The 12376-nt window shown below is 50.8% G+C and overlaps 1 protein-coding gene across 1 annotated transcript in view; it reads right to left on the reverse strand.

The window, feature by feature from the left end:
• Positions 1-12376, reverse strand: part of LOC119951666 (sodium- and chloride-dependent neutral and basic amino acid transporter B(0+)-like) — a 101012-nt gene that overhangs the window by 28165 nt on the left and 60471 nt on the right. Inside the window, exon 7 of the mRNA XM_038774859.1 lies at positions 5193-5421. Within this exon, the coding sequence (XP_038630787.1) occupies positions 5193-5421 (229 nt within the window). The remainder of the gene's footprint in view (positions 1-5192; positions 5422-12376) is intronic.

Here is a 12376-nt window from a genome sequence, read left to right on the forward strand (position 1 = left end):
GATGAAACAATGTAATCTTAAATGGCCACTCCGAAAATATATGCAAAAATATATTTTCGGAACTTTCACTGATGAACTGATCAAGAATCAAATAGTTTGTGGAATTCACGGTGATTTTGGTGCAAGCAGATGTGAGAGAATTTTACAAGCAGCCATTAGTATCTCCATGCTAAACAAACAATCAAAAAAAGTTTTTAGGCGGCAATCAGAAGTATTCACAGTAGAGCATTCCCTGCTCCAACAGCACTGGCCAGCAACCTCAGAACAGAGCAGCTTCTTTTGCATCGGGTAAAAGATGCAACAAATGTGGAAAATTGAATTATTTAACTAATGCTGCTGATTGGAACTACAGAATCCTTTGGATGTGATTTAACCACCGCGTTGTGCATGGAGAGGATCTGGGCCTGCTGGTTAATTGGCAGGAAAGACCAAAATCAAGATTCACACTTGGTGCAAATCAGTTTGCAATCTAGCTGGCCCGTTCCCGATGGTGAGTTCCGGATCATGCGCAAATATGGCGAGTTCATCGTTAACCCTCATTTACATTAATTTCCATCTCATTAGCGAGATTGAAGTCAAAGCAACGGCCTCCCAGGAATTAACCGGCTCTCCAAGGAAAAATCACGTGGGCATCATTTAGTACTCCTTTTTAAAAACATGAAGTTTGCGCAATGGCTGCCGAGGGGAACGGAGCAGGTGAGTAGCTCTTTCCATTTTCTGGCATGAAGCTCAAGGGCACTGAAGCGTAGGGCCTTTTCATCTGTGAAGCCGTCAAGTTATCTTTAAATATTGTGGATATCCATAACAGGGGCTGCCTGTCTGTCCGACCTAACACTTCCACGACAAGAGACCTGCTCTTGGTTCTCTGCTGAAGGTCACTTTAACTCCCTTGAAGTGTGAGCAGCCTCTAGCTTCACAACTGAAGGCTATTGCTAATGAGGAATGGCCTTGTTCGCTGTGAGAACACCTCACAGCTGCAGGTTGTTTTTGCTGCTTGCCCCTGTTGGTAGCTGCGATGCCTGGAGACTTCTGTTGCAGTTTCCTTTCTTTTCTGTCGCCGGAAAGAAGGATAATTTATTTCAAAGGTAGCTGGATCCTTGATGCGACCATCAATTCAACCAGAGACACGAGTTGGAGTAAACTGTGGCTTTAATCGGCTTAAAACTGAGCCTGCCTGCGACTATGCTGAACTGAAGGCGGACTCGCAGGACCGCAGCACTTATACTTCCTGAAGGGGGTGGAGCCGAGGGCGGAGCCCTGTACATGCTCCTCATCTCCCCCTGTGGGCAGAGCCGCGCGACGGCTCACAGATGGAGCCCACAGGGACACAGTAATGTACAGTGTGAATTATAGTGGTTCCACATTCACCACAGTCCTGGAACACTGGGCTCAGGGAGACGTACGAGTCCATAAGACAATCGTGTTTGAAACAGGAAGTTGCTGCGGGACCTGGTATTGTTCCAAATGGGCTACCTATTCTATCCTGTTGAAGAAATGCTTTTACAAATTGTTGATGCTTTTGTTGCTGGTGTGGTGAGTGCTGCATGTAACTGGCACGTCACCGTTGGTTAAACACATCAAGGATGTCCAACTGCACCTTGAGGGTCGGTGGATGCCAGGATTTGGTTGTGGTGAGATTGGGCTCTCTGGGAGGTCCTGCACAGCTGCGGCTCCTGGACGGAGAATGGCACTGATACATGAAGCAAGCCACACTTTGTGATGGACAGATCATTTCAATGACAAAATTTTGGACATCATAAAACATTCTCCGGCTTCTCCTCCATTTCTGTTGAGGAATCTGAGGGGTGATACCGTGTGTTTGTTTTTTTTGTGTGAAATTTAGCTGATATAGCTTTGTATTGGCAACAATATGGAACAGTAACGTTTCCTTGTTGTTTAATGGTTAGTGTGCTGTGTGGAATGTTACGTAACTGATTTTCAAAACATTGTTACTGTTGCCGCTTAATTAACAAAATATTCTCTTGTGGCAGCTCACAGGTGTGGTGTTCTTTGTGTTGCTTATTTCAGGATGTTTGGCGTAGTGTTCACAACGGCCACAAAATAGCTTTAACTTAAACAAAATGACCAATTTATTTACACTACTAACTCGGATTCGACACATATTCATTAAGAATACACAATTGATCAATAACATCTAAGTATACTCATCTGCTGCTAATCTCACTACTGGTTCAACCTATAATCTAGCCTTACTTGCACGATCTGCTCTCTTGCCCTTCACTAGCTAACTCCTGCGTCTACTCCCCCTCCGAGGTCGAGCATCACTGCCTTAGTTGTAACTGTAGTTCCCTCTAGTGGCTATCTCAACACTACATTCACACTTGCAATGCTGATAGTTATGATAATACACGTGCTATGTCTCAGATGATTATTACTGCATTGCACTTCAATCAAACTTTGAAGCCTCAACAGTTTGCCTGACCTCGAGAAGCGCAGCACCATAGAGGCAGCAACCAACGATCAAACACTCAGGAACTGGGCTTCAGTACTGGGGGTTATCCTCATGACCATCGGGTAAGTATGAGGATCAAGGGTGGGAACCCGGGGCACAATCTCCCTAATATTCCCGGCAGGGGTCTGGGGTCTAGGGGCAGATGATGAGTGTGCAGAACAAGGTTTTCCAGTACAACTGGCTCAGTGAATGGCACTCTCAGAGAAGGCAGGACACGTAAGAGTTGGGGAGGCTGGGGCGTTTGAGTGTCCCCGGAGAGGGACACTGATAGTCGGTCTCTCTATTTCTCAATTCCGTACAGTTATAACAATATGGCTGCCCTCGTGTTGTTGGTGGCAGCCTTGGCGGGCAGACACTGGAGATGATGGCAGCAATGTCGACGCAGGCTTGAAGTGGTAACCCATGTGCAGGGGGCCCACTGCACACCGTGAAGTCTGGCTGCCCATCAGGCCAAGGAGGAACCCAGAAGGGGGAGACCAGCGGCAGCCCAAGGTGTACAGGCATTGGTGATCTTTCAAGGAAATGAAAGACAACCTGCGCTGCAGCGGTTTGGGGTCATAGAAAGCAAGAAAATGATGCACATCTTCATCTCATCCTCGACAGAAGCAGTACCATGCAGTTGAAGATTAATCCTGCGAAGTGCAGATTGAGGGTCAATCAGTTTAATTACACAGGCCATCTTCAAACAGCTAATGGTGGAAAGACCAATCCAGACAAGACAATGGCTATACACCATGTAGCCATCCCTGTGGTCAAGCACATCCTCCAGCATTTTCCTGGTACGACAAATCATCTTTCGATGTTCATTTCTGTTATAGTGAGATCTAGATGAGATTACTGTAGTTCCTCCACTGGCGCTACACCACTTTGACAATTGAGAACCCTTACTCCTATCAGCAGACTCCTCCCAGCACGGACTTGGCGCAGTCTGCATCCACAATGGCAGATCAGCCTTTGCTATGAGGGCCCTCGCTTACCCTGAGACTCGCTATGCTGAGATCAAAAAAGGAACTCCTCGCTTCCGTCTGCGCTTGTCAAAAATTTCATGATTTTACATATGGTCACCCGCAACTGTTGAAATGGATCATCAGCTGCTCATAACTATATTAAAAAAGCCTCTTCAAAGTGCACCTGGACAGCTGCAATGCATGATGTTATAGCAATCGCACAAAAATATAAGCATGGTCTACAGATGTAGTAAGGATCTGTACTTGGCTGATGCTCTTTCCAGGGCCTTCTTACCCTTCTACAGGCCAGGCAGGTCGTGAGGAAGTCATAGACATCAGATAGACATATGACAATATGATCCTGTCCTCTTGTCGAATTCATGCACTCAAAAGATGGATATTATGCAGTCAATTGCACAACACCATCATGATGGGCTGGTCTGAGTCCTCAAGGGAGCTTCCCCATATGTTCTGCACATTCTTCACCATCAGAGATGAACTAACTGTGTGGGATGGACTGATACTGCGAGGCCAGCGATTTGTCATCCCTACATCTCTTCAGAGGTACTGCAGCCAGCAACCTTACCAAGGGAACCCCAGCTTGCAAGCCATAAACAAGGCCACGGATTCACTGTACTGGTGCTCACTGTACACAAACATGTGGAGTGAAGTCGCCAGATGTGCACCATGTGACGTACTCAAGCCGCATCAAGCAAACAAACCACTGCAGTTCCCAGACCTCCCATGGTCATTCACAGCAGCTGACATCTTCAGATGGAAAGATGGCAACATTTAGTCTTTGTCGATACATATTTCGGCTTGTTTGAGCATGACTACATACAATGAAAATGGGGGGAAAGGGAGATGTGATGAACTATGCACTAGCTGCAACAGCTTAATCCGTGCCTCACTGGATATGTGAATAGTTATGCATTGCTAACGTGTTTAACCTGCAACTACCACATTTTCAGCACATAGTTCGCTATTCATTGATGCACCATCGATTGCACGCGAGGCGAGTGATTTACCAATGTCAGGCTTTAATTAACTAGAACACAGCCTGGCGATCGTCTACAGTGGAAAAGAACGATCGTCAGGCTTCTGAGCATTTATACCTCGTTGGTAGAGGCGTGGTTAACTCAGCCTCTCGGCCAATCGGTCGAGAGGCACATGACCGACCAGGGCCAATGGTAAGCCGACGTTCTGGCCCAATGGCAGACGAGTATGCAGATCATATCATCACATTCATCACACTGTTCCATCTTATGCCACCGGATGTTCCAACTCACTGGGGAAGATGGTCACGTGAGAATGTGATAACACGGCTGCAAAAGAGGTCCCATGTCGGGAGTGTGGAACTCATCTCCAGGAGTGCGGGCAGAGGAAGTGATGAAGTAGCTGCTAAGCTAGTGAATAAACTACACTTCGTCAAAAATCTTTGTTGTCTGTGATTCTGTAACTCATTTACAGTGGCTTCCAGTTCTGTGCCTATTTTAAAAGCTGCATTTAAGAGGAAAGGTTAAATAAACAAATCAGCCAATTTCCAGAAATTCCAGCTCATTGATCAGTTCCAATCGCTGTCCAGTATAATCCAAACCCCATTTCATTGTGTGGTTTTTCAGAAACTATCAGTTTCCATCAGAATGACTGTTGTAAATTCAAGTATTGATGATCGTGTCTGTACACTGGAACAATCTCAGAATAAATCATTTGAGAGCGAGATGGTTAAAGCTTTGTGACCCTGCTTGATATTTTTCCCAGTTCTGGTTTACCTGACTGTACAACCTCTGGAACAGGCTTGTCTTGCACATGAGCCATGTGTCCCAGGATGGAGAAGATGGCAAATCCAGCAAACACACTCGTAGCACAATTAGCAACGCAGACAATGATGGTGTCGGTGCAACAGTTGTTGTGGAATTTGTTGTACGATGACAGTGCGATTAAACTGCCCCAACCCACTGAGATAGAAAAGAAAATTTGTGTTGCAGCATCTTTCCAGACCTGGTAAACAGAAAGTAGAATTAGTCCATGGTGGGCAGCTGAAACACATTAACCATGAAAACTATCAGTCGGTAAACCTATGGTAAACAGATTGGATAAAACAGCTCCGGTCAATAGTGTCTCCCTTAAACAGCAGCATCTTCATTTTTCCTCTCTGTCTATTTCTTGCTGCTAAATTCTCTCAGGGAGTTTGAAATTCCGTCCCACCAGACATGTTTCTGGTAAGTGACTCAATTAATTCACTTGCAGAGGACACACTGTCACACAGTGGCCTCCGTTCTTTTATTGAAAGCAACAACAAAATAAAGCATTTCAGCATAAAATCAATTCATTTATCAATTATAAAATCAGCATAAAATAAATGCTGGACCAAAGTTAAAAATCTCAACGTCAATAAATACCCTAGCATATAGCTTTTAGTGCCAACTTCAGAGCCACAGTGTAAACTGCATACATAGGAATCGATATGGATCCTGTGGTGATATGCATCACTGTAATTACACAAGGGGTTAATGTAAATACACTTAGACTAGCTAGACACTAGAGGGAGCACCAGAGACATCATGACACAGACATTCAACCAATAGGTCAGTAAGATAGGACACGATCAAATGGCATTCACGATACACAGATAGGTGACACGAGCACAGGAGGGCATTACACGAACCCATTTAAAAGAACACAGCACACATGATCTTCCTCTTTCCAGTGGAGACACTCAGTGTGTACACAGGGTTGATTTGAAACACATCACGCCCACTACCTGGATTGCCGCAGACTGCTTCATCAGTCTGAGTAGCTACAGCAGGATTAACAGGAGAGTCGAATCCAACTGGAAAATTGTTCAGTTTAAATAAATGTGTTAAAGCTATCTCCAAGTCTGAATCTTCCTTTGTCAGAGTGCACATCAAGGAAGCAGCTAATGTGACGCCAAGAGCATAACAAAACATGGTATCCAGGAGTGACCATTTAAATCCATATAGTTACAACTGGGCAGCACGGTAGCATGGTGGTTAGCATAAATGCTTCACAGCTCCAGGGTCCCAGGTTCGATTCCCGGCTGGGTCACTGTCTGTGCGGAGTCTGCACGTCCTCCCCGTGTGTGCGTGGGTTTCCTCCGGGTGCTCCGGTTTCCTCCCACAGTCCAAAGATGTACGGGTTAGGTGGATTGGCCATGCTAAATTGCCCGTAGTGTCCTAAAAAAGTAAGGTTGGGGGGGGGGGGGGGGGGTTGTTGGGTTACGGGTATCGGGTGGATACGTGGGTTTGAGTAGGGTGATCATGGCTCGGCACAACATCGAGGGCCGAAGGGCCTGTTCTGTGCTGTACTGTTCTATGTTCTATGTTCTATAATGCAGCAAACAGTGACAACCAGCAACAGTAGCCAGGCAAGATGATGTTCAAGATTCCAGTTCCACAGCAGCTCAGGTAACAAGGCAACCTCAGTGAAAACTGGCATTGGTTCCAGCAGAGATTCAAGATCTACCTGGTAGCGTCCGCCCGAGATGGTGTGGCGGATGCAGAGAAAATAAAGCTTCTACTTACCATCACGGGTCCAGAAGCAGCTGAAATCTTCCAAACCTTCAAATACTCAAAGGGGCACAACAAGAGCGACTTCCAGGCAGTCCTGGACAAATTCTTAGAATTCTGCGAGTAACATACTGAAAAAAACAGTAAGAGAGACACCACAACTCACCACTAGGGGAAGGTAGGCTTTCCATTGAAGAAATCTGCAGTTTTGATTGGCGGCCATCTTGGAAAAGGTGCTGCACGTGCGCAGTTGAGAAAATGGCCCCAAGTAAAGGAACAGCAATCTGCGCATGCCCAATCGCGTCCTACTTCCTACGTCACACGCGTCGTGATGTCAGAGGCCCCGAACCACGCCACCTAAAGGGGAAATGTCTCAAAATACGAAACCCGATTCTTTCACCTTGAACGACAGCACAATGCCTGAAATTCGACTAGTAGCTGAAAGTAACCTCCGTAGAACCCTGCAACAAGCAGTTAGTACCACCCAATGAGATGATACAGTCCTTGAAGACTATGATTCAGATCTTTGGACATCGCGAGGCCAATGCCAGCTCCGACACATAACATGATGATATGGTCCCAGAAGACAACGACTCAGATGAAGATTTCACCTTGGGAGGTGGCTACCCCAGTGTGGTGAGATAACCACTGTAGTTATGTGTACTGCAGTAGGGGGATGTATGCCTGTACCTGTAATACAGGTTCCTTCGGTCAGTCCCTGCCGGCTAGCTCCGCCCACAGGGAGCTTATGTATAAATGTATGAGAGCTGCTCAGACCCTTAGTCTACTGTTGCAGATGGAGGGACAACATCGTACAGCAATAAAGCCTCTATTGTACTAGTCTCTCGGCTTTGAGTATAATTGTTAGCGCCACAATTTATTGCTGTACGATTTCCCAGTCACCATGGACATCAGAGTCAAGCCTGACCGTCTGCAGCTGGATCCGCATTCGCCTCACGCCAGAAAAGACTTTGTGATCACTGGCTCGCAGTCTTCGAGGCCTACATCTCTTCAGCAGACCCTCCCCCGACGGAGGCTCAGAAAAAGCAACTTCTGTACTCCAGACTTAGCTCCAGCGTCTTTCCGCTCATTCGAGATGCGACCGACTACACCGCAGCTATGGAACTGCTCAAGGAGAACTATGCACCATCGGCGAACACCCTGTTTGCGAGGCATCAACTTTCTACTCGCGTCCAGCAGCCGGGTGAGTCGATTGAGGACTTCTGGAGGGCCCTTATACCTCTGGTACGAGACTGCGACTGCCGGGCCATCACAGCCACGGAACATTCTGATTTACTCATGCGCGATGCCTTCGTTACAGGCATTGCATCGGACCCCATCCGGCAACGACTGCTGGAAGGGGTCGCCCCCGACCTCGCGGCCGCAAAGGCCCTGGCGCTCTCCATGACGGCCGCCTCCCGTAGTGCGCAAACTTACTCCGCTAGCCACTCGGCCCACCCGTCCTACCCCTCGTGGACCCCGCAAACGGCTCCCCAGGCCCATCCGTCCTACCCCTCGTGGACCCCGCAAACGGCCCCCCCCAGCAGCCGCCCCCGCGCACTATGCCTGCGCTGCCCGCCGCACCGCACCCCCTGGGGGTCCCCACTGTTACTTCTGCGGCCAACAGAAGCACCCTCGCCAACGCTGCCCGGCCCGCACAGCGACCTGCAAAGCTTGTGGCAAGAAAGGCCACTTTGCAGCGGTGTGTCAGTCCCGGACGGTCGCCGCTAACGCGCCGCCGGTCCCCACTCCTCAGGTCCTCCCTCAATGGGCCCCGCCGTCCACTTCCCCCGACCCCACGTGCGATCAGTGGGCGCCGCCATCTTTTGCCGCCCCCGCCACGTGCGCCCCATGGGCGCCGCCATCTTCATCCACCACAGCCAAGTGCGTTCCATGGGCGCCGCCATTTTGTTCCGACCCCATAACGTGCGCTCCATGGACACCGCCATTTTACCCACAGGTACTGCGGATGCCGCCATCTCGTTTCCAGGGGCCGCCATCACGGGACACGGGTCTCTACCGCTCCTCGTCGGACTCATCTGACTCAACCGCCGACCAACCACTGCTCGCCTCCGTTACGCTCGACCAGTCCCGTCCTCGCAACCTGGCACCCTCTTCCACATCGGTGCTGGTCAACGGCCATGTGACCCCCTGCCTCATCGACTCCGGGAGCACCGAGAGCTTCGTCCACCCGGACACGGTAAGGCGCTATTCCCTTGCGATCCATCCCGCCGACCGGCAGATCTCCCTTGCCTCCGGTTCCCACTCTGTCCCGATCCGGGGTTTCTGCCTGGTTAAACTCACTGTGCAGGGTGTGGAATTCGACCGTTTCCGTCTGTACATTCTCTCCGACCTCTGCACTTCACTCTTACTAGGCCTGGATTTCCAGTGCAATCTCCAGAGCCTCACCCTCAAATTCGGTGGACCCCTACCTCCCCTCACCGTTTGCGGCCTCGCGACCCTCAAGGTCGAGCCCCCCTCCCTCTTTGCTAATCTGACTGTGGATTGCAAGCCCGTCGCCACCAGGAGCAGACGGTACAGCACCCAGGACAAGGCCTTCATCAGGTCCGAAGTCCAGCGGCTGCTTCGGGAGGGTATCATCGAGGCCAGCAACAGCCCTTGGAGAGCCCAGGTGGTAGTGGTTAAGACCGGGGAGAAGCACAGGATGGTCGTGGACTACAGCCAGACCATCAACCGGTACACGCAGCTCGACGCGTACCCCCTCCCCCGCATTTCTGATATGGTCAATCAGATTGCACAGTACCGGGTCTTCTCTACTATTGACCTGAAATCCGCCTACCACCAGCTCCCTATCCGTAAATCGGACCGTCCCTACACTGCCTTCGAGGCGGACGGTCGTCTGTACCAATTTCTGAGGGTTCCCTTCGGCGTCACGAATGGGGTCTCGGTCTTTCAGCGAGAAATGGACCGAATGGTTGACCGGTACGGATTGCAGGCCACCTTCCCGTACCTCGACAATGTCACCATCTGCGGCCATGACCAGCAGGACCATGATGCCAACCTTTATAAATTCCTCCACACCGCATCTCTCCTTAATCTCACGTACAACAAGGAGAAATGTGTGTTCCGCACAGACCGCTTAGCCATCCTTGGCTACGTAGTCCAAAACGGACTACTGGGGCCCGATCCCGACCGCATGCTCATGGAGCTCCCAATCCCCCACTGCCCCAAGGCCCTCAAACGCTGCCTTGGGTTTTTCTCTTATTACGCCCAGTGGGTCCCGCAATACGCAGACAAGGCCCGGCCACTTATCCAGTCCACACATTTTCCCCTCTCGGCCGAGGCACAACAGGCCTTTGCCTGCATTCGATCTGACATAGCCAGGGCGGGGATGCACGCCGTAGACGAGACTCTGCCTTTCCAAGTAGAGAGCGACGCTTCAGATGTCGCCCTTGCCGCCACGCTGAATCAGGCCGGCAGACCCGTGGCATTCTTTTCACGCACCCTCCACGCCTCCGAAATTCGGCATTCCTCTGTCGAAAAGGAAGCCCAGGCAATCGTTGAAGCGGTGCGGCACTGGAGGCATTACCTGGCCGGCAGGAGATTCACTCTCCTCACTGACCAACGGTCGGTAGCCTTCATGTTCAACAACACGCAGCGGGGCAAGATCAAGAATGACAAAATCTTGCGGTGGAGAATCGAGCTCTCCAGCTTTAACTACGAGATCTTGTATCGCCCCGGCAAGCTCAACGAGCCCCCAGACGCCCTCTCCCGAGGTACATGTGCCAGTGCACAAGTGAACCAGCTCCGTGCCTTGCACGAGAGCCTTTGCCATCCGGGGGTCACTCGCTTGTACCATCTGATCAAAGCCCGCAATCTGCCCTACTCCGTCGAGGAAGTACGGACAGTCACCAGAGACTGCCAGATCTGTGCGGAGTGCAAGCCGCACTTCTACCGGCCAGATCGCGCGCGCCTGGTGAAAGCATCCCGCCCCTTTGAACGCCTCAGCGTGGACTTCAAAGGGCCCCTTCCCTCTACCGACCGCAACACCTACATCCTTAGTGTGGTCGATGAATTTTCTAGGTTCCCCTTTGCCATCCCATGCCCAGATATGACGTCTGCCACCGTCATCAAGGCCCTGGATTCCATTTTCGCCCTGTTCAGTTTCCCCGACTATATCCACAGTGACAGGGGATCCTCATTCATGAGCGATGAGCTGCGTCAGTTCCTGCTCAGCAGGGGTATCGCCTCCAGCAGGACGACCAGCTACAACCCCCGGGGAAACGGGCAGGTAGAGAGGGAGAACGGGACGGTATGGAGGGCCGTCCAGCTGGCCCTACGGTCCAGGAACCTCCCAGCCGCTCGCTGGCAGCAGGTCCTCCCTGACGCGCTCCATTCCATTCGGTCGCTACTGTGCACCGCAACTAACAGTACACCCCATGAACGTGTTTTTGCCTTCCCTAGGAAGTCCACATCCGGAGTGTCGCTCCCGACTTGGCTCACGACTCCGGGCCCAATCCTTCTCCGTAGGCATGTACGGCACCACAAGGCGGAACCCCTGGTGGACAACCCTCAGTATGCCTACGTGGAGTTCCCCGACGGCTGCCAGGACACAGTCTCGCTCCGGGACCTGGCTCCCTCAGGTGCCGATCCCATGCCCACACCCCTTCCTGCGCCAACCCCAGCGCCCCCCTATTCGTCCCCATCAGGTCCATCCCTCATCCCCCTGCCCATCCTGGAGGACACGGAAGATTTCGGCTTGCTCTCAGAGTCATCCCGCCAGCTGCCAGCACCAACACCGCCAGCACCTGCACCATCACCGCCTGTGCCGACGTCACCACCACAGCTACGCCGATCACAGCGGAACGTCCGACCACTGATTCGGCTCAACCTGTAACCTGCTAACCGGATGGACTCTTGATTTTCCTTGTTGGACCCTCTTGTAAATAGCATCCTTTGTATTAGAGTTACATGTCACCCCCGCCGGACTCATTTTTTACAGGGGGTGAATGTGGTGAGATAACCACTGTAGTTATGTGTACTGCAGTAGGGGGATGTATGCCTGTACCTGTAATACAGGTTCCTCCGGTCAGCCCCTGCCGGCTAGCTCCGCCCACAGGGAGCTTATGTATAAATGTATGAGAGCTGCTCAGACCCTTAGTCTACTGTTGCAGATGGAGGGACAACATCGTACAGCAATAAAGCCTCTATTGTACTAGTCTCTCGGCTTTGAGTATAATTGTTAGCGCCACACCCAGCACCAAATCCGAACCGCAATTGGAATTGTTGTACATTGAAGGCCCCGACGACGAGTTCTTCGGATTGGGGAATCTTCAGCCCAGCATATAAGAAATCCCGACTCGTAGGATTATGCTGCGGCCTGACGCCAAGAGACAGAGAGCGGTACAAGCCCACAGAGAGCGGCCTGCTGCCACACAGAGAGTGGTCCACGCACCGCGATAGAA

Source organism: Scyliorhinus canicula, chromosome 17 (genome assembly GCF_902713615.1).
Source record: "Scyliorhinus canicula chromosome 17, sScyCan1.1, whole genome shotgun sequence".
Taxonomy (NCBI): domain Eukaryota; kingdom Metazoa; phylum Chordata; class Chondrichthyes; order Carcharhiniformes; family Scyliorhinidae; genus Scyliorhinus; species Scyliorhinus canicula.